Source organism: Hemitrygon akajei, chromosome 7 (genome assembly GCF_048418815.1).
Source record: "Hemitrygon akajei chromosome 7, sHemAka1.3, whole genome shotgun sequence".
NCBI lineage: Eukaryota > Metazoa > Chordata > Chondrichthyes > Myliobatiformes > Dasyatidae > Hemitrygon > Hemitrygon akajei.
The window spans coordinates 95,342,304-95,368,596 of record NC_133130.1 but is presented as its reverse complement, the minus strand read 5'-3'; the positions used below and the strand labels follow the sequence as shown (position 1 = coordinate 95,368,596).

Here is a 26,293-nt window from a genome sequence, read left to right as displayed (position 1 = left end):
GATACAAATGTTGGACAGGCTCAGGAAAATTCACTGGCACAATCTGGCAACAAACAGGTGAAAAGACAGAACTGAAATACACTGAGCAATAAACAGAGAGGCAGATGATAGGTGGAGCACAATGAGACACGGGCGGCAGCAATCCAGGTAACAATGAGAAACAGATGAGAGACGGAGTACTCAGTGATACAGGGGCCGGAGTAGAGCAGGAGCGGGGACAGGAGCACACGGTAACACAAAAGCACAGACTGACAGCTAGGGGGAATTACACAGAAAGACAGAGTTCAACTGGAGGTACTGACAGTTCTAAGGAATAAAGTCCTAAACCTATTCAATCTTTCCTTAGAACTCAGGTCCTTCAGACGCAGCAACATCCTTGTAAAGTTTCTCTGCACTCTTTCAGATTTATTCACATATTTCCGGTAGGTAGGTGACCAAAACCACACACAATTCTCCAAATTAGGCCTCACGAATGTCTTAAATAACACCAGCATAACATCTCGTCTCCTGTATTCAGTACTTCCATCTATGAAGGCCAATGTGTCAAAAGCTTTCCTTATGACCCTATCTATTTGTGATGGTTGTACTCCCAGATCCTACCACACCTCTAAGTGCCTACCGTTCACTGTGTAAGACCTACCCTGGTTGGTCCTACTGAAGTGCAACATCTCCCACTTGCCTGCATTAAGTTCTATCTGCAATTTTTTAGCTCATTTTTCCAGCTAGTCCATATCCCACTGCAAGCCATGATAGCCTTCCTCGCTATCTAGTACACCTCTAATCTTAGTGTCATCTGCTTACTTGCCAATCCAGTTCACCACATTAACATCCAGGTTGTTGATATAGATGACAAACAACAATGGACCCAGCACCAATCCCTGCGGCACTCCACTAGTTACAGGCCCCCAGTCAGAGAGGCAACCATCTACTACCACTCTCTGTCTTCTCCCACAAAGCCAATGTCTAATCCAATTTACTACTTTATCTCGACTGAACCTTCTTGACCAACCTCCCACGTGGAACCTTGTTGAATGACTTGCTAATGTCCATTCAGGCAACATCCACTGCCTTGTCTTCATCAACTTTCCTGGAAACATCCTCGAAAAACTCTATAAGATTGCTTAGACATGACCTATCATGCTGATTATCCTCAATCAGTCCATGTCTAACCAAATATTTATATATCAAGTCGCTCAGAATACCTTCCAATAACTTTCCCACTATTGATGTCTGGCTCACAGGTCTATAATTTCATGGTTTATATTTAGAGCCTTTCTTGAACAGTGGAACAACACTGGCTATCCTTTATGACAGGTGAGGTACCAGAGATGATCACTAAATGCAAAGTGTTCCCCTCCACAGAATTCTGTCACCTTCCCTGTCTCATTCACTAATAGCCGATCAAATATCACACACTCTCTCATAGGGATTTCTACTTACTAATTAATGAAGTTTTCTTGAACACATTTGACAGACTCTGACTCATCTAGTCCTTTTACAGCATGGGAATCCCAGTCAACCTTTTGCTTCCCGACTTTGTCTGAGGTCTTAACACCATTTGCTCCACAACCTCTCCATGAACTGTTCTTGCACTCTGGTTCCTATCCCTCTGCAACTCTAGTTTAAACCACACTGTGTAGCAGTAACAAACATTCCTGCTAGTGTACTAGTCCCCCTCCAGTTCAGGTGCAAACCGCATCTCCTGTATAGGTCCCACCTTCCCTGGAAGAGTGCCCAATGATCCAAAAATCTTATGGCCTCCCTCCTACACCAACTTCTTTCCCACACATTAAACTGTATAATCTTCCTAGTAGTGAGCTCACTAACACGGGGCATGGGTAGCAATGCTGAGATCATAAACCTGGATGTCCTTCTCTTTCACTTAGCAGCTAACTTCCTGAACAAACTTTGCAGAACCTCCTCAATCTTCCTACCCATGTTATTGGTACCCATATGGAGTACAACCTCTGGATGTTCAGCCTCCCACTTACGAATGCTGAGGACCTGGGAGGCAATGTACCATCCGGGCATCTTGTGCTCATCTACAGAGCCTCCTTTCTGTTCCCCTAACTAATGAATCCCCAGTCACCACAGCTCGCCTCTTCTCCCCCCTTCCCTTCTGAGATGCAGAGTCAAACTCAGAGCCGGAGATGTGACCGCTGTGACATTCCTTTGCTAGGTCGATCCCCAACAATATCCAAAGTGATATACCTGTTGCTGAGGGGGCTGGCTACAGGGGTACTCTGCGCTGGCTGTTTAACCCTTTTTCCCCTCCCTGCACCTTGGGTGAAACCACCTCTCTACATGTCCTATCACTCACTCAGCCTCCCGAATGATCAGGAGTTTATCTAGTTCCAGCTCCAATTCCTTAGCGTGGATTGTTAGAAGTTGCAGCTGGATCCACTTCTCCTAGTTGTGGTGGTCAAGGATACTGGCAGTCTCCCTGCCTTCCCACATTCCACTATCCTGCCTGGCGTCTCGACAATTCTAACTGAGCCAATATAAAGAAGGAAGAACAATAAACTGTTGGGGGAGGGGGAGACCTCTACATGCAGCTTTTTTTTGCCTTCTTCTCTCACTGAAGCCTCGAAGAGCTGAGGTCTCAAGATCTCCATGCTAACTCTGTGCACTCCAACAATGGCCGCTCTGCTTGCCCCTGCCTTGCTTTAATTTGTTCTTGCCCATCAATCCTGAATGCGAATTGCCCGCTGCTCAAAGCTCCATACTGCCACAAGTCACTGCCTTATCTCCTCAATCAGCAAACCTGAATGAGCTATGTCTTCTCAGGTTTCCGACCTCTCCCATCGGGTGCACTCAAAGCATCAAAAGAGACACATTTCAACCCATTCTACTGACAGCAATTTTGCATTATCAACTGCCTATCATTCCTCGCAGTCTCTCGACAAGCAGCTGCCCCAACCTCTGACCTATCACTCTGGTTCCCATGCCCCTACCAAGCTAGTTTAAATCCTGTCCAAAGGGATATTGGGCCCCCTCAAGTTCAGCTGCAACATGTCGATTTTGTAAAGGTTATACCTTCCCCATCTTGCTTTGCATTCTCTTTATAATTGTGTTGAAAAATGGATTTCATTATAGCTCTCCATTTTAGAGTCCAAAGTCTCCCGTCCCAGGGATCCTTGTAAAGCACCTCACCTAATTATCAGGCAGGCGACTTCTCAGGCAGTCTAAGTTGTGCCTTAGAACCCTCCCCCCCCCCCACCCCGAATGAAAATCAGGGACCAAGTTCTGCAACAGAGCTGACTGCTGTACTGGGCCACCAAAGGTTTGCTCCAGATCCTCAGAGAATACAGTGAAATTATTCTCAGTATCTCCTCTGTGGAAATAGGATTAGCTCTTGACAAGGCATCTGAACATTTGTGATAATGGCCTTCCATGTCCCACCCTCCCTCTTTCTCCCTTCCCCTCTCTGCCTGAATATCTCCCCCTCTCCCCCCCGGTGTTACCATTTCAAAAGATCTATCCTAGGCCCAGCAGGCAAGTGCAATTATGAAGAAAGCACAGCAGCGCCCCCTTAGAAGTTAGTGAAGATTTGGCGTGACATCTAAAACTCTGACGAACTTCTATATATGTGTGTGGTGGAGAGTATATTGACTGGTTGCATCACAGCCTGGTATGGAAACACCAATGCCCTTTAACAGAAAATCCTACAATAGTAGCGGATACAGCCCAGTCCTTCACGGGTAAAGCCTACCCCACCATTGAGCACATCTACATGAAGCACTGCCACACGAAAGCAGCATTCCTCATCAAGGACCCCCCACCATGCTCCTGAAGGTACAGGAGCGCTGGGACTGTCGCCACCAGGCTCAGGAACAGTTAACCACCAGGCATAACTTCACTCGCCCCATCACTGTACTGTTCCCACAGCCTACGGACTCACCTTCAACGACTCTTCATCTCATGTTCATGGTATTTATTATTATCATTTCTTTTCCTTTGTGTTTGCAATTTGTTGTCTTTTGCACACTGGTTGGGCTTGGTCTTTTATTGATTCTATTACATTTCTTGGATTTACTGAGCATGTCCACAAGAAAGTGAATCTCAGGGTTGTATATGGTGACATGTATGTACTTTGATTATTCATTTAGTTTGAACTGTGTATCTTCCTCACCCTCTCTCTCTGTTTGCACTCCTTTCCTATTTTGCTCTCCTCTCATGCTCCCTCCCTCTCTCAGCATCAATTCCCCTTCACTCTCTCCATCCTCCATCTTCCTCCCTCTCAGTGCCTTTGTCTTCTTCCTCCTTTGACTGCTGCTCCTGATTCCGTCCTTCCTCCCCCTCCCTGCATTACTCTTTTCCACTTGCTGCCTCCATCACCTCTCCCTCCTCCATAACCTCACTGCTCCCACCCCAGAGCCTCCTGGCCAAGCTGAAGATATTTGTTCCCTAGTGGGACACATGCAGGATGCACCGAACACATCTGTGACACAAGTCTCTGGTCCTGTGGTGTCATAGTACTGCTCCGCTACTTTACCAGTGGTGCTCCTTATGTATTCATGAGAAAGGCAGCCAGAGGAAGCCTGCATCAATACTGCACCCCCAGAGGATACCAAGCTAGGAGGATGTTCTTAATTACATCACCACTGTCATAACCTTGAGAACAGCAAGTTCTTGCAAACATTTATCATCATAGAACATCAGAGATAGAAGCTGCAGCTGGCTGCACAAACAGTACAACCTGCACTATGACTCACAAGGCCAATGTCTCAACCTCCCTTTCCCACACTTTGGGCACCGAGTCTTTCCAACCACTCTGTCGCTTACAAGGGTTGTGTCTGTAAATATCATAGCTGACTAGCATAGGGGGGAGAGGGGGAGAGAAAGAAAAAGAGGGGAGGGAGAAGGGGAGAAAAAAGGAGAAAGAAAAAGAGGGGGGAGAGAGAGAGAAAGAGAAAAAAAAGGGACTACATTTGGTCCTACAAGTTGTCACCCATTAGTCTCCACTACCTACGCCCTTGGCAATTAGTGTTCCATGTAACCAGCAGCCACAGTTGAAAAAGAAATACCTTTCCACTCCCTTTAAATTTCTTCCCCTCACACCATAAGCCTGTATCCCCCAAATACTCTAGTTCTAGACTCTCCTGCCCTGAGAAGAAGTTGGGGCGGCACGTAGGCATAGCGATTAGCGTATTACAGCGTCAGTGACTCGGGTAAGGAGTTTGTATGTTCTCCCCACGACCACATGGATTTTCTCCGAGTGCTCTGGCTCCCTCCCATATTCCAAAGGCATATGGGTTAGCAGGTTAACCGGACACATGAGTATACTGGGTGGTGTGGGCTTGTTGGACCAGGAGGGCCTAGTACCATGCTGTATCTCTCAATATATAGAAAAAAATAAAAAAAGATTTTCTGTCCTAACCAGACCCCTCAACAAGGTCTTTATTATAAACCTCGACAAGGTCACTCCACAGCCTTCTACGTTCCAGTGAAAATAATCCCAGCCAATCAAATTTCTCCTTATAACTAGAATCCTGCATTCCAGGCAACATCTTGGTGAACACTCACACTTTCTGTAGTGTGGTGACCATAATGCACAAAGTGTTTCAGACCACGTTTTGTACAACCGCGCCTTGATGTTCCAACATTGAAACTCAGTACTTCACTTATAAAGGCAAGCAGTACCCCTGTCACTAGCCTATCCACCTGGTGACAAATCTTTACAGCTCTTCCTCAGGAAGCAGTGGAAGGAGAGTCTGATTATTTTTATGTCACCATCCATGCTGTGACCACTCATTGCTGCCTGATAAGGGTCTCAGCCAAAATCATTGACTCCTTATTCCTTTGCATAGATGCTGCCTGACATGTTGAGATACTCCAGCATTTTGTACGTGTTGCTCCGGATTGCCAGCATTTGCAGAATCCCTTGTGATTCTCATTGCTGTGATTAGGCAGGAGGTACAGGAGCCCAAAGACCCACACCTTAAAGTTTAACAGTAGCTTCTGCCGTCAATATTCTTGAACTGACCCGGAAAACCTTAACTCTACCTCAGACTCTATTTCCCTCAACTTGCACTCATTTTGTTTTGCTTACTTTGTTGTGAAAATGTTAATTGGTTTATGCTTGGCATAATCTACTGTGCTGCTGCAGCAAGATGATAATTTTCGTGGCACTGGTTCCCTGGTTATGCATGTCCCCAACACTAAACTTGAACCTCGATTAGAAATGGGTAAATGATTATTACAGGTAGACAGGAAAATGGGGTTGCCATTGCAATCAGATCTTATGAAGTGGTAGATCTGGAGCAAGGGCTGTACGGTTACTTTTGCTTCTAATCTGTATGTCTCTATATCTGTCAGGCTACTATCCCCAGTCTGAAGTCATTACAGTCAGTGAATGTTATTCATCATGCTTTGATTGATCTGTCCTTCGCAGAGTAATTAGAAAAACAATTGGCAGATGCTTGAATGATCTAGCTCTTTAACCTTCCCAAATGATCATAAGATGTTCACCTCTAACAGAGCACAAGGTACTCTGTTCTTCAACAGACTCTTCAGAGCATAACCATTACCGGATAAAACATGGAGGGGCACTTAGCAACCAAGTCAGTTACTAGGCAACAGACATGTAAAAGTAATTCAATAGATAATGAAGGAGTGCAGATTTGAGTGATTGTAGCCTATTCCTAAAGCTTTTGATTTGTTTCCCTGATTAAGAAATTATGGCTGACATTATATTTTACACACTGAATTCTTTTGAATTTGTACTGTCGGTTGAGTCTCCAAGATAAGCAGAACAGACTTATAAAATAGAATGCTGAGATATTCTTGTGTGAACACGCAACACCATTAAAAGACAGTGTATCAGTGTGGAAGACTTTCTCTCCAAGTTAGAAGTTGTGCTTTTATTTATTATTTGGAAATACAATGCATGATAGACCCTTCGGCCCTTTGAGCCTGCTGCTGGCAACTCTAGATTTAACCCTAGCCTAATCAAGGGACAATTTACTATGACCAATTAACCGGTCTATCTTTGGACTATGTTCACTCTTCTGTCCCTGATTGGTCCTACCCTCGCTCTGTCCAGCCTCCTGTTCTTCACATTTGTGTAGAATGCCTTGCAGTTTTCCTTACTCCTACTTGCCAAGCCCTTCTCAGACAAGTTCCCTCTCACTGGTGAATACTGAAGCAAAACATCATTAAGGACCTCACCTACCCCCCAATTCCAGGCACAAGCTTCTTCTTCTATTCCTGACCAGTCCTACCCTGACTACAGCCATCCTCCTGTTTTTCACGTACATGTAGAGCACTTAATCTACTCACCCAATACCGTCTCATGGCCCCTTCTCTCTCTCTTAACTCTATTTTTCAAAATTGCCTTCCTGATTAACTTGTAACTCTCTAGAGCCCTGTCTGATCTTTGCTTCCTTGTTCCTCTTGACATGATGACACACATCTCTTGACCCATGGTTCTTTCCCTGCCTCACTGGGACAGACCTATCCAGAGCCTCCTACAGGACCAAGGAGAAAACGTCGTCACACTTACGGTACGAGTGGGCAGAGAAGGTAGTTGAGGCCGGCAAGAGAACAACATCTACAAAAACATCTAGATAAGCACAGGAACATGGAAATGAACACTGGCAAATGGGGCCATCTTTGGAATGCACCCTGAGCAAGCTGGGCTGTTTCAATGACAAATTATTATATGGCACTATGAGGTGGAAGTTAATAGTCTCTTGTCCAGATGGAGAATCCAGAACATGGAAAAGAGTTCAGCCACATCACTAAATTGAAGAGATATTTCTTCAGTCAGAGGACTGGACACTCAAGAGTTCTCTTCCTCAGACCAAAAGACATAGGAACAGAATTAAGCCATTTGGCCCATCGAGTCTGCTCTGCCATTCCATCATGGCTGATCTATTGTCCCTCTCGCTCCATTCTCCTGCCTTCTCCCTGTAACCTTTGAAACCCTTACTAATCAAGAACCTATCAACCTCTGCTTTAAATACTGCATACCCAATGACTTGGCCTCCTCCGACGTGTGGCAATGAATTGCATTGATCCACCACCCTCTGGCTAAAGATATTCTCCCTCATCTCTAAAGCGACATCCTTGTATTCTAAAGCTGTGCCTTCTGGTCCTGGAAACCACTCCTATAGGAAACATCCTCTGCATATCCACTCTATCTAGGACTTTGAATATTCAATAGGTTTCAATGAGAAGCCTATTGAACCCCCCCCCCCCCCCCGCCCCTACACTTCATTCTTCTAAACTCCAGCAAGTACATACCCAGAGCTATCAAATGCTCCTCATATATTGATCCTTTCATTTCTGAAATCATTCTGCTGAACCTCCTCTGGACCCGCTCCAATACCAGCACACCCATTCTCAGACAAGGCATCCAAAACTGCTCACGGTACTCCACTGATCAGATGGTCAAGCATGCTGGGCATTGAGATTATTTAAGGATGGGACTGCAAAACATTTTGGCACCAAGTGAGTAGGGACCTGGTGGGAAGGTGGATGAAACATCTGGTCAGCCAATAAGCCTTGGAGCAGCTTTGCAGGACCGACCACATGACACATTCCAGCTTCGATAGATGTTTTTATATTGGCCAGGAGGCTCTTCTCCACCAATGTCACAATGTTTAAAGTTTAACCCCCCAAATGACAGAAGATAGAACAATACAGAATGGGAACAGGCCATTCAGCCCACAAAGTTGTACTGAACCAGCTAAAAATTAAAAACAGCCAAACATTAATTCTTCCCAGCTACACCGTTGATCATTTCTCTCCACCTTCCTTACATCCATGTGCTTATCCAAATGTCTCTTAAAAGCCTCTAATGTCCAGAACTGTATGCAATACTCCAAATGTCGCCTAACCAGAGTTTTATAACGCTGCAATGTCGTCTGGACTCAGTGCCTTGACTAAAAAAAGCAAGCATTCCATGAGCCTTCTTAACCACCTTATCAGCCCGTGTAGCCACTTTCAAGGAGCAATGAACTTGAATCCCAAGATCTCTCTTAACTCAGCAACATGTGAAGGATCTTGCCCTCTCCTTGCACTGCATCCTTGCATTTTCCCTGCCAAGGGGCAACATCTCACATTTATCTGGGTTAAACTCCGATCTGCCATTCCTCAGCCCATATCTGTAACTGATCTACATCATGTTGTTTTCTTTGCCAGTTTTCTACACCATCCACAACTCCAAAAATCTTGGTATCATCCACAAACTTACTAACCCACCCATTTACATTTTTATCCAGGTTATTCATATACATCATAAGCAGCAGAGGTCCCACCATAGATTTCTCTGGAATTCCACTAATTACAGACCTCCAGCTTCAATAGGTCCCTTCAGCCACTATCCTCTGCACAAGCCAGTCCTGAATCCAAAAAGCCAATTTGCCGCAGATCCCATGCATCTTAACCTTCTGGATTAACCTCCTATGACAGGCTTCATCAAATGCATTTCTAAAATCCATATCGACAACATCCACTTCCCTACCCTCATCAACCTCTCTCGTCACCTTGTCAAAAAGCTCAACCAAGTTGGGAAGACATGACCTGCCACACACAAAGCCATGGGTTTCCAAATGCTCATATATCCTATCCTTAAGAATTTTCTTTGGCAATTTACCTAAAACTGACATAAGACTCACCGGTGTATAGTTCTCAGGATTTCCCTTGTTCCCTTCTTAGATAGAGATACAACATCAGCCACTCAGCAGTCCTCTGGGACCTCACCTGTGGCTAGAGAGGATATGAAGGCCCCAGCAATCTCATCTCTTGATTCCTTCAATAACCTGGGGTAAATCCCATAGGCCCCGGGCCTTATCTACTCTAATACTCATTAGGAAACCCAACATTTCCTCCTCTTTGACTTCTAAACACCCTAATGTAGTTATACACTCAGCACTGATCTCCTGGTCATCCACATCGTTTTCCTTGGTAAATGTTGAAGCAAAGTACTCATTAAGTACCTCACTCACATTATCTGCATTGAAGCAAATATTTCCCCCTTTGTCCTTGAGTGGTCCTACCCCTTCCCTAGCTATCCTTTTGCTCTTGATGTATATGACTGCCTTGGGATTCACCTTAATCCTACTTGCTGAGGACTTTTCATGGCCCCTCCTGGCTTTCCTAATTCCCTGCTATAATTATTTTCTGGCTTTTTTGTACTCCTCATGTGATTTATTTGATTCCAACTTCCAAAGCTTTACATACTTTTCCCTTTTTCTTCTTGACTAAATTCATCATCTCTCTGGACATCCAAAGTTCTCTTTTCTTTCCATCCCTGTCCTTCCTTCCAACAGGAACATACCTTTCCTGTACTCTGTGCAATTGATCTTTAAACATCCTCTACACATCTGATGTGGACTTGCCAGAAAAAAGGTTTTCCCCAATTAGCACTTCTTACTACCTGCCTAATGCCCCGTAATTTGCCCTACTCCAATTCAAAACTCTCCCACAAGGACCATAATTATCCCTGAAAGTTAAGGATTTGTGGTCACTGTTCCATAACTGTTCACCCACAGAAGGGTCAGTCACCTGGCCAGGCTCATTACCCAACACCACGTCTAGTGTGGCCCCTCCTCTCACTGGACCATCCACATACTGATTTAAGAAACCTTTCTGGATGCACTTAACAAATTCTGCCCCATATAAATCCCTTACATTAAGAAGGTCCCAATTTATATCTAGGAAGTTGAAATCCCCCATGACAACAACCTATTATTTTAATCTGATTATGTATCTGTTCCTCAGTGTCCTGGTGGCGATTTGGGGGTCTGTCGTACAATCCCATCAATGTGATTGCACCCTTTCCTTCTCGTGAGCTCCAACCAAAGTCTTTGACTCCTCCATTATGTCTCCCCTGAGTGCGGCTGTGATTCTTCCTAACTAGTGATGCAACTCCCCCCCACCGCTCTTTTACTGTCTCCTCTATATTTCTAAAACTTTGAAAACCTGGTACATTAATCACCTATTCCTGCCCCTCTCTCAACCTAGTTTCAGTAATGGCGATGACATCGTAGTTCCATAAGACATAGGAGCAGATTAGGCCATTTGGCCCATTGAGCCTGCTCTGCCATTCAATCATAGCTGATCCTTTATTCCCCTCCTCAGCCCCACTCCCTGGCCTTCTCCCCATAACCTTTGATGCTGTGGCCAGTCAAGAACCTATCAATAATCTCCGCCCTAAATACACCCAATGACCTGGCCTCCACAGCTGCCTGTGGTAAGAAATTCCACAAATTCACCACCCTCTGGCTAAAGAAATTTCTCTGCATCTCTGTTTTAAATGTACGCCCCTCTATCCTGAGGCTGAACCCTCTTGTCCTAGACTCCCCCAACCACATCTTTCAACATTTGAAAGGTTTCAATGAGATTTTCCCTCATCCTTCTGAATTCCTGGAATCATCCTTGTGAACATCCTCTGAACCTTCTCCAATGCCAGCTCATCTTTTCTTAGATAAGGAGCCCCATACTGTTCACAATACTCAAGGTGAGGCCTCACCAGAGCCTTATAAAGCCTTAGTGTCACATCCCTGCTGTTATGTTCTAGATCTCTTGAAATGAATGCCAACATTGCATTTGCCTTCCTCACCACCAATTCAACCTTCAAGTTAACCCTTAGGATGTTCAGCACACGAACTCCCAAGTCTCACTTCATATTTCAGATTTTTGGATTTTCTCCCCATTCAGAAAAAAGTCTGCACATTTATTTCTTCTAGCAAAGTGCAAGACCATACGTTTTCCAACATTGTATTTCATTTGCCACTTTCCTGCCTATTCTCCTAAGTCCTTCTGCAGCCTATTTGTTTCCTCAACACTAACTACTCCTCCACCAATCTTCGTACATTCTGCAAACTTGGCAACAAAGTCATCTGTTCCATCATCTAAATCATTGATATACAGCATAAAAAGAAGCGGTCCCAACACCTGCCCCTGTGGTACACCACTAGTCAGTGGCAGTCAATCAGAAAAGGATCCTTTTATTCCCACTCGTTGCCTCCTTCTGATCAGTCAATGCTCTAACCATGGCAGTACCTTTCCTGTAATACCATGGGCTCTTAACTTGGTAAGCAGCCTCATGTGTGGCACCTTGTCAAAGGCCTCTGAAAATCCAAATATTCAACATCCACTACATCTCCTTTATCCATCCTATGTGTAATCTCCTCAAAGAATTCCAACAAGTTTGTCAGCCACGATTTTCCCTTAAGGAAAGCATGCTGACTTTGTCCTATCTTGTCCTGTGTCACCAAGTACTCCCCAACCTCATCCTTAATAATTGACTCCACTGAGGACAGACTAACTGGTCTATAATTTTCTTTCTGCAGCCTCCCTTCTTACTTAAAGAGTGGAACTTGCTTTCATATTTCATCTTTCCCCCCCCCCATGATTCCTTTAGTTGATTTCTGTAGACTTTTAAAATCTTCCCAATTCTCCATCTTCCCATGAATTTTTGCTTGTTGTATGCCCTCTCTTTTGCTTTTACATTAGCTTTGACTTCTCTTATGAGCCATGGTTGTACTATTTTGCCATTTGATTATTTCTTTGTTTTTGGAATACATCTATCCTGCACCTTCCTCATTTTTCCCAGAAACTCACGTCATTGCTGCTCTGCTGTCATCCTCTCCAGCATCTCCCTCCAATTTACTTTGACCAACTCCTCTCTCATACCACAGTAATTTCCCTTACTCCACTGAAATACTGTTATGTCAGACTTTACTTGCTGCCAATCAAATTTCAAGTGGAACTCAATCATATTGTGATCACTGGCTCCTAAGGTTTCCTTTCCCTAATCACCTCCAGTTCATTACATAACACCCAATTCAGTATAACTGATCCTCTTGTAGGCTCAACGACAAACTGCTCCAAAAAGCCATCTCTTAGGCAACAAGCTCACTCTCTTCAGACCTGATTTTCCCAGTCCACCTGCATGTTGAAATCTCCCATGATGATCATAACATTGCCCTTTTGACACACCTTTTCTATTCCCTGTTGAAATCTGTGTTCTCCATCCCAGCGACTGTTGGGAGGCCTGTAAATAACAGCCATCTGGGTCCTTTTGCCCTTGCAGTTTCTTACCCACAAGGATTCATCATCTTCGATCCTATGTCACATTTGTCTAATGATTTGATGGCATACTTTACCAGTACAGCGATACCACCCCATCTGCCTACCTTCTCATCCCTCCGATATAACGTGTAACCTTGGACATTCAGCTCTCAACTACAACCATCCTACAGCCACGAATCAGTGATGGCCACAACGTCATTCCTGGCAATCTGTAAAAGTGCTACAAGATCATCCACCTTATTCCTTATACTCCATGCATTGAGATATAACACTCTGAATACTGTGTTTGCTACCTTTTTTGATTCTGCATCCCTAACGTACTGATTTTCACCCCGCTGATTGCAGTTTTGTCCTGTCACCTGCCTGCCCTTCCTGACAGTCTGACTGCACGCTCTCTTTGCTTTTTTACCACCCGTCCTATCCTGAGTCCCTTCACCCCGGTTCCCAAACCCCTGCCAAATTAGTTTAAAACCTCCCCAACAGCTCTAACAAACCTGTCCTCGAGAATATTGCCCCCCGCTTTGGTTCAGGTGCAACCCGTCCATTTCGTACTTGTGCCAGAAAAGATCCCAATGAATCAAGAGCCTGAAGCCCTGCCCCCTGCACCAGCTTCTCTGCCGCGCGTTTATCTGCCAGCGCATCCTTTTACTATCTTCACTGGCGTGTGGCACAGGCAGCAATCCAGAAATCACTACCCAAGAGGTCCTGCTTCTCAGCTTTCTGCCTAGCTCTCTAAATTCTCTCTTCAGGACCTCTTTGCTTTTCCTTCCTCTGTCATTGGCATCAATAAGTAACAAGACATGTGGCTGCTCTCTCTCCCCCTCCAAAATGCTCTAACCTCATTACCCTTACCCATAATATTCCTAGCATTAAAATATAGACACTTCAAACTATCCGACCCATCATACCTGTTATTTCAATTTTGTCTGTCAATACTTTCCCTGACATCTACCTTCTGGTCCAATCCTTCCCTTACTCCCCTGGGGCTCCAGTTCCCAGTCCCTGCAAAACTGATTTACACTCTGCAGAGTAGCATCAGCAAACCTCCTGGCCAGGATACTGGTTTCCCTCCAGTTCAGTTGCAACCCGTCCCTCTTGTACAGGTCACCCCCTCCCCTGATCATCCAGAAACTCTGTCCCCAGCACCAGCTCCGCAGCCACTCCTTCATCCATGCCAACACCCCGTTCCTACCTGCACTAGCCCATGGCACAGGAAGTAATCCAGAGATTGCAACATACTGATGAGACTATATTGCCACCATTTTATCTTTTACACAGATAAAAGCCCCTTTGTCAGTCCAAGGGGCTGACAAACATGAATGAAAGCACAGAGACATTGGGTCATACAACACGGAAACTGTCACAACCACGGACTCTACTGCAGGGTCTACATGCCCCCACTGGCAGGCTGCCCAGCAGATTCTGCAATTACACTTGTGAATATGCACGTGTCGGCTAATTATTATTTTGTTACAGCGTATTTAATTCCCTTCTGTTCGTAGTAACGCTTGTCGAGAATTCAGCAAAGCACGGCATACGCTGCTTGCTTGCATTTGGCCTTGCCTGAGGGAAGTGGACCGTCGCGTCGACTGACGCTGAAGACTAGTGGTATTCCTTTAACACTCAGATATTCCTTTCAGCCGCAGTGTTGGCGTCTAGCTTTCCGTTGGGGAGTTTTGGTTAATGGGCCCCGTTTGGCTGAGTGTTTATTGCTTCCTTTTCCCTCAAAATACATTTCACTTTAAAGTCTGTGAATGATCGACCCGCTTCAGTGTCACTCCCTGCGCACCTGGCCACATCTGAACATTCTGACAGAAACAGGCTCTCTGGTCCAACTGGTTCATGCTGACCAAACGTGACCCGTTAGCCTGCACTTGGAGTAAATCCCTCTAAATCATCCCAACATGGGGTCCATGGCCCCTTGCTTAATGGCACGGGAACCACTACTGTAAGTCGTTCCTTTCCGAGCACCCATCCATTATAATCATAGCTGCCCCTAGCACTTCCTCGGGCAGCTCATTCCAGACACCAGCCTCTGTCTGCTCAGGTCTCTTTCTAGACATTTCTCACCTTAATTCCTCTGGTTTTTGGCTCCCCCTCCCCGGGGAGGGCAGGGAAGACTACAACGACCATTTACACCCTTCAAGATTTTCTAAGCTTCTGAGATCACTGCTCAGCCTCCACGTGTCAAAAGTGAGGAATGGTGGGAAAGAGATGCTCTTGTCTAGTCCCAATCCCAACCTCGGGCATTGCTAAACAGACCATGGAGCACAAACACAGGGAAAATCTGTAGGTGCTTGAAATCCAGGCAACACACATAAAATGCTGGATTATGAAGTACATCCACAATGTAATCAGTTCTGAAGTGAGAGGTTTAGCAGGGAGGATGACTTTATCAATGGGCAAAGAGCTGGTAACCTGGGCTGTGCCAGATGGTATACCAGATTTATGGTATATCACAAGACTGTGTTCAGTGCTCCTGGTGTGGCCTCCAGTGCATGGGTGGGGCCTGACATAGATTGGGAGACTGCTTCGCCGAGCACCAACGCTTTGTCAACCAGAAGAAGTGGGATCTCCCAGTGGCCACCCATTTTAATTCCACTTCCCATTCCCATTCTGATATGTCCATCCATGGCCTCCTCCACTGTTGTGATGAGGCCACACTTGAGTTGGAGGAACAACACCTTGTATTCCGTTTGGGTAGCCTCCGACCTGATGGCATGAACATCAATTTCTCAAACATCTGGTAATAACCCCCCAGCTCCACCCCCTCCTTCTCAATTTCCCATCCCCTTTTCCCCCTCTCACCTCATCGCCTCCCTCTGGTGCTCCCTCCCCTTTTTTCTTTCTTCCATGGCCTTGTCTCTTTCACCAATCACCTTCCCAGCTCTTTACTTCATACCCCCTCCCGTTTCACGTATCTCCTGGTGCGTCTCCCTCCCCTCCCACCACTTTTTAAACCTACTCCTCAGCATTTTTCCTCTCCAGTCCTGCCGAAGGGGTTCGGCCCGAAACGTCGACTGTGCTTTTTTTCCCCCTCCCCCGCTGAGTTCCCCTCTCCCTGGGCTGCTGAGTTTGTGCGTGTTGCTCAGATTTTCAGCATCTGCAGATTGCCTCTTGTTTGTATCTTGTAGACTGAGGCTCCCGGGCTGCCAGGGATTTTGCACAGAATGGGCAGGAGGGAAGGCCAGTGTCTACAGGAGGGAAGTCGGCTGAAACTTGGATTCATACAGCAGCCTCTGTCCTCTCCACCCCTTGTCTCTGAATCGAGACTCGGCTTGGCTGCATTTGGCTTTTTCCTCGCAGCCTGTGTGGCGATCAGAGTGAATAATATCTGTTATTTAATTTTACTTCAGAGGGGTCGGCTGCTATATGACAAAGTGAAATACCTCCGTGCAAGTCCTGAAGGAGCGATTGGGCAACACGAAGGCAGATTGCCTCAGGGTCTGAAGTGCAAACAGTAACCCTGCCCCTCCGAGCTTCCTGCTCATGTCTGCCTGATTCTGACAGGGCTTCCTACCATTTCTGCATTGCAGTCTCAGCATCGGATAAAACAATGAGCAGTGTGTCAGGGTTCACATCCCTCTGCTCTGCATGCGTTCAACTCCAATCCAGAACAATTATCTTTAATGAGAGTCTCTGCTGACTGAATGAAATTTGCCCACACACTACACCTCCCCCAGCAATTAATAACGGGCTATTCATACACAATGTTCTGCCAGCACGGCCCTGCGTGGAGTGCTTGGGCAGTTGGAACGTGTCCTCTGAAGCATTTGCTGGAAAAATAAAGTGCTGCGGTACCAAAAAACCAAGTGAAATACAGGTGAAGCAAAAAGCAAATGTGAAAAATGTACGAGGGTGTGCTGTTTCTGCAGTGCTTACCCAGCTTCAGTCGTAAATCCATTTGCTGGATCTCCATCAAGATCGGACTCCTCAAACTGTCACCATGAACAAATCGCAATGCTTCCAGTGGGCACCGCTCTTTCTCAGCAACCCTGCTAGTGGGCACTGCTATTTTCCCACCAATACCTCCAGTAGACACTGGCCTCCCTTAGCAATACTTCCAGTGGGCACTGGAGACACCATTAACTACAGATGCTGGAATCTGGAGCCATCAGGCCAGAAGGTGATGCAGCAAAAGAAGCAGAACTTAACGCCCTGATGCCAGCCAGCACACTTGCACACCCTATCTGAATGCCCTGCTGCTCCTCTTACCCCCCACAACCCCCACTCCCCATCTGACAGACACACTCTCATCCTGCACAGCCACTTCCCATCTGTTATAGCTGCTTTGTCACATATTTATACGACTGCTGGTTTCATTATTGTGCCAGTGACATTATGCTGTCTTACATAAATGTGCCCTTCATACTTCATGTCAACCTGCCAACCTTCAGTCCATACCACCCAGGGCCTCGTGCTCGTATGTTGTGACTGTATGTGCTGGACTTTCATTTAGCTGTACGCATGCCTATGGTTGAATGACAATCAACTTGAATTTGAAAAACAAGCTGCTGAAGGAACTCGATGTGTTGAGCAGCATCTGTGGAGACCTTTTGCTCCACCACCAGTGTAGGGTCTGGAACTGAAATGTCGACAATTCTCTTTTCTCTACAGGTGATGCTCGACTCCCTGAGTTCCTCCGGGAGTTTGTTTTTTTCCCCCCCAACGGGCACTGTCTTTTCTCACAGGGAATGTATTATAGCGTGACACAGATGGTAACGGACATTCCTTGAGGACACAGCTTTAAGACCATAAGATATAGGAGCAGAATTAGACTGTTTCTTGCTCTGAGTCTGCTCCACAGTTTCATTATGGCTGACCCATTTTCCCTTTCAGTCCCAATTTCCTGCCTTCTCCCCATATCCCTTCATGCCCAAATTAATCAAGAAGCTATCAACCTCTGCCTTAAATATACCCAATGATTTGGCCTCCATGGCTGCCCGTGGCAGCGAATTGCATAGATTCACCACTCTCTGTCTAGAGAAATTCTTCCTCATCTCCGTTCCAAAAGGAAACCCCTCTCTTCTGAGGCTGTGTCCTCTGGTCTTAGACTCTCCCACCAGAGGAAACATCCTCTCCACATCCACTCTATCAGGGCCTTTCCCCATTCGATAGGTTTCAATGAGGTTGCCCCTCATTCTTTTGAATTCTAGTGAATACAGGCCCAGGGCCATCAAACACTCTTCATACGACAAGCCATTCAATCCTGGAATCACTTTGAACCCTCCCCAGTTTCAGCACATCCTTTCTTAGGCAAGGGGCGCAAAGCTGTTCACAATACTCCAAGTGCGTTAGAAAGCCTAAACATTACATCCTTGCTTTTATATTCCAGTCCTCTTGAAATCCCGCACAAGGACTCCCAAGTCCCTTTGCACCTCAGATTTTTGAATTTTCTCTCCAGTTAGAAAATGTCTATGATTTTATTTCTTCAACCAAAATGCATGACTATACACTTCCAAACACTGTATTCCATCTGCCACTTCTTTGCCCATTCTCCTAATTGGTCTAAGTCCTTCTGTAGCTTCTCTACTTCCTCAAAAGTACCTGCCCTTTTCTGTAAACATTGCCACAAAGCCATCAATTCCATCATCCAAATCATTGACATATTACGTTAAAAAAAAGCGGTCCCAATACAGACCCCCTATGGAACACCACTAGTCACCGGCAGCCAACCAGAAAAGGCTCCCTTTATTCCCACTCTTTGCCTCCTGCCATGGTTCATCCATGCTAGTATCTTTTCCATAACACTATGCACTCTGAACTTCTTAAGCAGCCTTGTGTGTGGCACCTTGTCAAAGGCTTTCTGAAAACCCATGTAAACAACATCCACCAATTCTCCGTTGTCTATCCTGCTTGTTATTTCTTCAACAGATTTTTCAGGCAAGATTTTTCCTTGAGGAAACCATGCTGACTTCAAACTATTTTTATCATATGCCTCCATGTGCCCCAAGACCACATCCTTAACAAATGACTCCAACATTTTCCCAACCAGATTAACTGGCCTACAATTTCCTTTAACACACACAAAATGCTGGTGGAACACAGCAGGTCAGGCAGCATCTATAGGAAGAAGCGATGTCGACGTTTCGGGCTGAGACCTTCTGTCAGGACTAACTGAAAGGTAAAATAGTAAGAGATTTGAAAGTGGTGGGGGGAGGGGAAAATGCAAAATGATAGGAGAAGACCGGAGGGGGTGGGGTGAATCTAAGAGTCAGAAAGGTGATTGTCAAAAGGGATACAGAGCTAGAAAAGGGAAAGGGTCATGGGACAGGAGGCCTAGGGAGAAAGAAAGGGGGAGGGGAGCACCAGAGGGAGATGGAGAACAGGCAGAGTGATGGGCAGAGAGAGAAAGCAAAAAAAAAGGAGGGGAAAAATACTAAATATATCAGGGATGGGGTAAGAAGGGGAGGAGGGGCATTAACGGAAGTTAGAGAAGTCAATATTCATGCCATCAGGTTGGCGGCTACCCAGCCGGTATATAAGGTGTTGTTCCTCCAACCTGAGTGTGGATCATCTTGACAGTAGAGGAGGCCATGGATAGACATATCAGAATGGGAATGGGACGTGGAATTAAAATGTGTGGCCACTGGGAGATCCTGCTTTCTCTGGCGGACAGAGTGTAAGTGTTCAGCGAAATGGTCTCCCAGTCTGTGTCGGGTTTCACCAATATATAAAAGGCCACACCGGGAGCACCAGACCCAGTTTCAATTCCCTTTCTTCTGCTTTTCTCCCTTTTTAAAGTGTGGAGTGACATTTGCAATTTTCCATTCCTTTGGAATCTATTGATTCTTGAAAGATCATTACTAATGCCCCCACAATCTCTTTAGCCACCTCTTTCAGAACCCTGGGTTGTATACCATCTGGTCCATGTGACTTGTCTACCTTCAGACCTTTCAGTTTCCAAGAACCTTCTCCCCAGTAACGGCAACTTCACATACTTCTGCCCTCTGATGTTTTCAAGCTTCCAGCATACTGCTGGGTGCACGGTGAAGACTGATGCAAAATAGTTATTCAGTTCATCCGTCATTTCCTTGTTCCCCATTACTACCTGTCCAGCATCATCTTCCAGAGGTCCAATATCCATTATCACCTCTCTTTTACACTTAATGTATCTGAAGAAACTTTTGGTATACTCTTTTATACTATTGGCTAGCTTACCTTTGAATTCCATTTTTTAAGTTGCCTTCTGTTGGTTTTTTAAAGTTTCCCAATTCCTCACTAATTTTTGCTCTACTATATACCCTTTCTTTGGCTTTTATGTTGGCTTTCACTTCCCTTCTTAGCGATGGCTAGGTCACCTTGCCTTTAGAATACTTCTTCTTCATTGAGATGTATATATCCTGTGCCTTCCCAATTGCTTTCAGAAAATTCAACCACTGCTGCTCTGCCATCATCCTTGTCACTGTTCTTTTCCAATCAATTCTGGTTAGTTTCTTTCTTATACCTCTGAGGAGGAGGAATTTCTTTAGTCAGAGGATGGTGAATCTGTGGAATTAATTGTTGCAGATGGCTGTGGAGGCCAAGTTATTGGGTGTATTCAAAGCAGAGGTTGATAGGTTCTTGATTAGTAGGGACGTCAGAGGTTATGTGGAGAAGGCAGGAGAATGGGGCTGAGAGGGAAAATGAATCAGTCATGATGGAATGGTAGCAAAGACTCGATGTGCTAAATGGCTTAATTCTACTCCCATGTACTGTATGTCTTATGGACTTCTGGTCTTATGAAGGCAGGAGGAATTTTGATATAGTTTGCACTTTAATAGGTTTAATCAACATTTAAATAGGAAGCAATGTTAAAGGTTCATGCAGCAGCTGGAAAGATTCAGTTATTTTGTAAGCAATGGAGCACAACATTAATCTAATCGAGAATGATCATCTGTGTTCCAGAACCAGTGAATTTATCTCAGTATTTATCACTTGGTGCCTCTGATGTGAGCTTCCACAATATTAGCATGAACAGGAGGGTCTCATCCACATTTATGGAAGTTCTCTTTCGGGAGTTGTAAAGGGTAGTGGACATCAAGAAGGAAAGGATTAATGAACACGTCAGTATAGGAGTGAGAGGCATATCGGACCACCTGCGGTGAAAGGCCTTCGGATTTATTCAGGACGCAGACACTATAATAGATTCACAGATACACATCTCCAGGGACAGCATTTCTCTCATGGAGCATGGAGCAGTACAATACAGCGCTGGCCCTTTGGCCCATGATATTGTGCCAACCTTTTAACTCTCTTCAAGATGAATCTAACCCTTCCCTCCCACAAAACCCTCTGCATGAGTTTTTTCATCCATGTGCCTACCTAAGTGTCTCTGAAATCTCTTTAATGCATCTGCCTCCACCATCACCCCAGGCAAGGGTTTCGATGCACGGTCCTCTCTCCATGTAAAAACCTACCTCTGACATCCCCTGAAACTGAGTTAGACTATCTGTGTTGTATGGGATAGGAGAGTCAAATTGGAGGCAGTAAAATCTTTCAAACTATCAATCACAGCAGCTATTACTGAGATCCAAAGTGAGAATCTACCTCTGACAACACCTGAGAGTTATGCCCCCTTGTATTAGTCAATCCTGCCCTTGGAAAATGTTTCTAGGCATCCACTATATGAATGCTTCTTATTGTCTTATACATCACTATCAACTCACCTCTCATCCTCCTCCTGACGTTGGGGGGATACCATTACCTAGACCTTCCCTAACTTGTATGTATTCCTCTTAAATACTTGGATTCATTTTCCCTTACCATATGTGATAATGAAGCCTCCTATTTGTGTTCCTTATGTAAGGAGTTCGGAAGAAGTCCTGCACACGTGAGACATTGGTTTCCTAATTCTTGTTATCTCACTCTTCTGGTCAATTAATTCTGCGTTATTTAAAATCCTCTGTAAGTAGTGTTCTTTCTGCTATACGCTTAGTAGCCACTTCATTAGGTACACCTGCACCTGCCCATTAATGCAAATATCTAATCAGCCAATCATGTGGCAGCAAGTCAAAACATAAAAGCATACAGACATGGTCAAGAGGTTCACATGTTGCTCAAACTAAACATCAGAATGGGAAAGACATGTGGTCTAAGTGACTTTGACCGTGGAATGATTGTTGGTACCAGATGGGGTGGTCTGAGTATCTCAGAAACTGCTGATCTCCTGGGATTTTCACACACAACAGTCTCTACAGGGAATGGTGCAAAAACAAAAAAAAGACATCCAGTGAGTGGCAGTTCTGTGGGCAAAAACTCTTTGTTATTGAGAGAGGGCAGAAGAGAATGACCAGACTGGTTCAAGCTGACAGCAAGTGTCAGTAACACCATGTTAAAACAGTGGTGTGCAGAAGAGCATCTCTGAATGCACAGGATGTGGAATGTTGAAGTGGATGGGCTACAGCAGGAGAAGAGCATGAACATGCAGTCAGTGTCACTTTACCAGGGATAGGAGTGCACATTTCACTGTCTCATTTGCAAATTTCTTCCTTCAGCTCCTTTCTAACTTGTGGATCATCATTCTTATTACTATTACTTCTTCAATGTCTATACTCTCTTCATCTCATTTAGGTTACCCCGCACTATCCGAGTGTTTCTTTGTCTCATTACCTTCCTTTGTACAGACTGTCCACCTGTGCTTTTCTCCATCTTTCTGCAATAGTTTGCATTCTTCTGTGTTTATTCCCACTTTGGATCTCAGTAATAGCTGCTGTCATTGGTAGGTTGCAAGATTTTACTGCCTTCAATTTGACTCTTCTGTAACACAAGGCACAGATAGTCTAACTCAGTTTAATAGCAGTTCCCCTTTGTGTTCATTTTTAATTATCTTTTTATCACCCCCATGCTGGAGCCTGTATTGTCCATAAGGACATAAGAACATGAGAAATAGGAACAGGAGTGGCCATCTGGCCCTTCAAGCCTGCTCCACCATTCAAAAAGATCATGACTGATCTGGCCACGGACTCATCTCCACCTACCTGCCTTTTCTCCATAACTCTTAATTCCTCTACTACGAAAAAATCTATACAACCTTGTCTTAAATATATTTACTGAGGTAGCCTCCTCCTTCATTGGGCAGAGAATTCCACAGATTCACCAGTTCAATTGTGTGACTCTTTTTTTTGTTAGTGTCATTTAGGAGAATGGGCATCGCACTAAAATGTTCATTCCTTCTGCTGTACTAGCTTGATCATTTGGTGTGATTTCTGGGTCAGGTCAGTTGTTTCCCTCCTGAGCCACGCTATGGGGAGCTGGGACTGCCTGGGTTGGGCATCTGCAATTTGGTGCTCCATGTGATGTTCTCAGCATTGAACTGCCTGACCCAATGAGGCTGTGCTCTTCCCCAGCCCCTCAATGTGAGTTGCCGCTCATCACCCCACCCCTCTCGTGGAGTCAGTGAAACAACACAGAAACAGGCCTTTCTGCCTATCTCACCCATGCCAAAAGGTGTCTGCCTCAGCTAGTCTCACTTACCCGAGTTTGGCTCACATCCCTCTAAACCAGGGCTTCCCAACCTGGGATCCATGTACGCCTTGCTTAATGGCATAAAAAAGGTTGGGGACTGCTGCTTTAAACTTTTCCTTTTCCATGTATCTATCCAAATGTCCTTTAAATGTTGTTGGCGCACATGCCTCAACCACTTCCTCTATATAGCTACCACCCTCTCTATGAAGAAGTGGCCGCTCACGTCCTTTTTAAATCTTTCCCCCCTCATCTTAAAACGATGCCCTCTAGGGATAGCCTCACCAAACCTGGGAAAAAGTCTGTGACCTTCATCTTGTGGATATCCTTCATGATTTTATATACCTCTATGAGGCCACCCCTTAGCCGTTCGCACTCCAAGGAAATCAGTCCTGATCCAATCTGCCCTTGTACATCAAGCCCTCTCATCCTGATTATATCCTTAGCAATCTTTTCTGCACCTTCTCCACCTTTACGACAATCCTCCTTACCGCCGGGCGACCAGATCTGCACACAATAGTCAAGTGCAAGAGTCCAAAAGCAGAACGGTTTGATCTCCCCGAAAGAGCACGACAAGACACGTAGACGTCCTGGTCATCCACCGCAAGAGGTGGTGATCTCTTTGAACTCACCTGGCAGAAGGCAAAGGCAAACCATTGCTGTAACCTGCTGAGTTCATGATTTCCCAATATGTCAGAGCGGCGTGGAGGGAAATTGTCCGCCAATTGGAAATTCCAGATGCGACCTACGACGATGACATAGTGCTGCCTGGATTAGAGAGCTTGGGCTTTTCTCTCTGGAGTGAAGGAGGATGACAGGTGACGTGATTGAAGCATAAATCGAGTGGACAGCCTGTGCCTTTTTTCCCAGGTTGGAAATGGCTAATAAATGAGGGCATAACTTGAAGATGATTGTAGAAAAGCATAGGGGAGATGTCAGAGGTAAGTTTTTTACAAAGGGAGGTGCGTGGAATGCGCTGTCAGGGGTGGTAGTAGAGGCAGATACATTAGGGACATCGAAGAGACTCTAGATGGGCACATGGATGATAGAAAAATGGAGGGCTGTGTTGGAGGGGTTGACCTTGGAGTACATTAAAAGGTCGGCACAACACCATGGCCCAAAATTGTAATATTAAATGTTCTATGTAATCTGAATTTAGTTATGCTCCCTGATTCTTCTATATAAAAGCACAGCAGCTGGTATACAGGAATATATAAAGTAGAAGCAGGAATGGGCATTCAGCCTATCATGCTTGTTCAATAAGACCTTGGCTGCTCTTTTACCTCAGCACTATTTGAACTCCATATCAATCAGTTCCCCAAATATCCAAAGATCTATCCATCTGTGTATCGACTATATTCAACGACTGAGCCTCTCAGGGAAGCCCCTGGGTGAACTGCACCAGTCTGGATTTGTTTCATGAGAACAGGCCCTCCAGCACACAATGTTGTGTCAACCTACATTATCAATCTAACCCTTCCCTCCCACATCGACATCCATTTTTCTTTCTTCCACATGCCTAACTAGGAGTTTCTTAAATATCTGCCTCTATCATCACCCTTGGCAGTGTGTACCACTGACCTACCACACACTGTGTAGAAAAAAATTATCTCTGACATCCACCCCCCCGTCCTATAGTTTACTCCAATCTCCTTAAAGTTATGATCCCACGTAATAGCTATTTCCACTCTGGGGGAGAAAGGTCTCTGGCTGACTACTCTAGATATGCCTCTTATCATCTTGTACATCTCTATCAAGTTACCTTCGCTCCAACAAGAAAAGCCTCAGCTTGCTAACCTACCCTCATAAGACATGCTCTCTGATCCAGGCAAGATCCCGTTAAATTTCCTCTGTACCATCTCTACAGCATCCACAACCTTCCTGTATTAATGTACTGTCCCACATCTTGCTCTAGGGACACACCACTGACCTGGGATCCATTCTCTCTACTCTAGCTAGGCACTAATAGACAAGAGAGAAACCTGACAGAAATATCAACCTATCTTCAGCCTCTCCTTGCCTAAACCTCTTGAACCAATTCTTCAAGCCTCCCCACTCCAACCCTGTCACTGCTTAAACCTAACATTTTTTCTATTGGCCCTTTCCAAAGGGCCTGTTAACCCAAATGATCTCAATCTCTGCAGAAAGTCCCGACAGGCCCGGCTCACTTTCTAAATCTGTCACTCAAAAACTGCACAAGCCTCTGCCTCCGCGAGCGATCTCATCCTTCTCAGAAAGTGGTCCAGCTAAGTAAATGAGAAAAGCCACCCTGTCACTCTACGCTGCCGCACCAGCTGATATTTGACAGTGAACTGTGACCTTTCAGCCCAAACCTACCTCATGTGAAAGGTAGAAGGCGGCAATTCCCAAAGGCCAGAAGCAGCACAGCATGGAGAAGACACTGAGGCCCAAATGGTCCTTGGGTGGGAGCAGGAGAAAGTTGTCTTCGCTCTCTGTGTCACTCGAATAATCACTCTGCACAAGATGATAGGGAAAGGCAGGTTACATATGCACTGCTTGGTATGAATGCCTCATTGTTTTATTGCAGCAACACAGCAGGACCCTGCTAAGTATTTAATGAACTCGGATCAAACTGTGTCCTGCATTACAGATGCTTAACTTCTGGTTGGGTTGAGTTGTCCTCCGATCGTTTGCAAGTAAACTGTCAAGATAGGAGGACCACCCAACAACCACCCGAGCTACACATTTTCTGAATTATTTCCAGCTTAGCTTCTGCTGTACCAAGTCAGTGGGTTCCATATGAGTCACTCCCTTCCCACCAATATCATGAACCATTGCCAAAGTC

General features: G+C 45.2%; 1 protein-coding gene across 6 annotated transcripts in view; it reads right to left on the bottom strand.

Annotated features, from left to right (window-relative positions):
• The window catches only part of LOC140730693 (synapse differentiation-inducing gene protein 1-like), a 70,213-nt gene that overhangs the window by 9,723 nt on the left and 34,197 nt on the right, over positions 1-26,293 (bottom strand). For all 6 annotated transcript variants that reach the window (XM_073051480.1, XM_073051482.1, XM_073051483.1 and 3 more), the window contains exon 3: positions 25,825-25,962. In XM_073051480.1, coding sequence (XP_072907581.1) covers positions 25,825-25,962 — 138 coding nt within the window. The remainder of the gene's footprint in view (positions 1-25,824; positions 25,963-26,293) is intronic.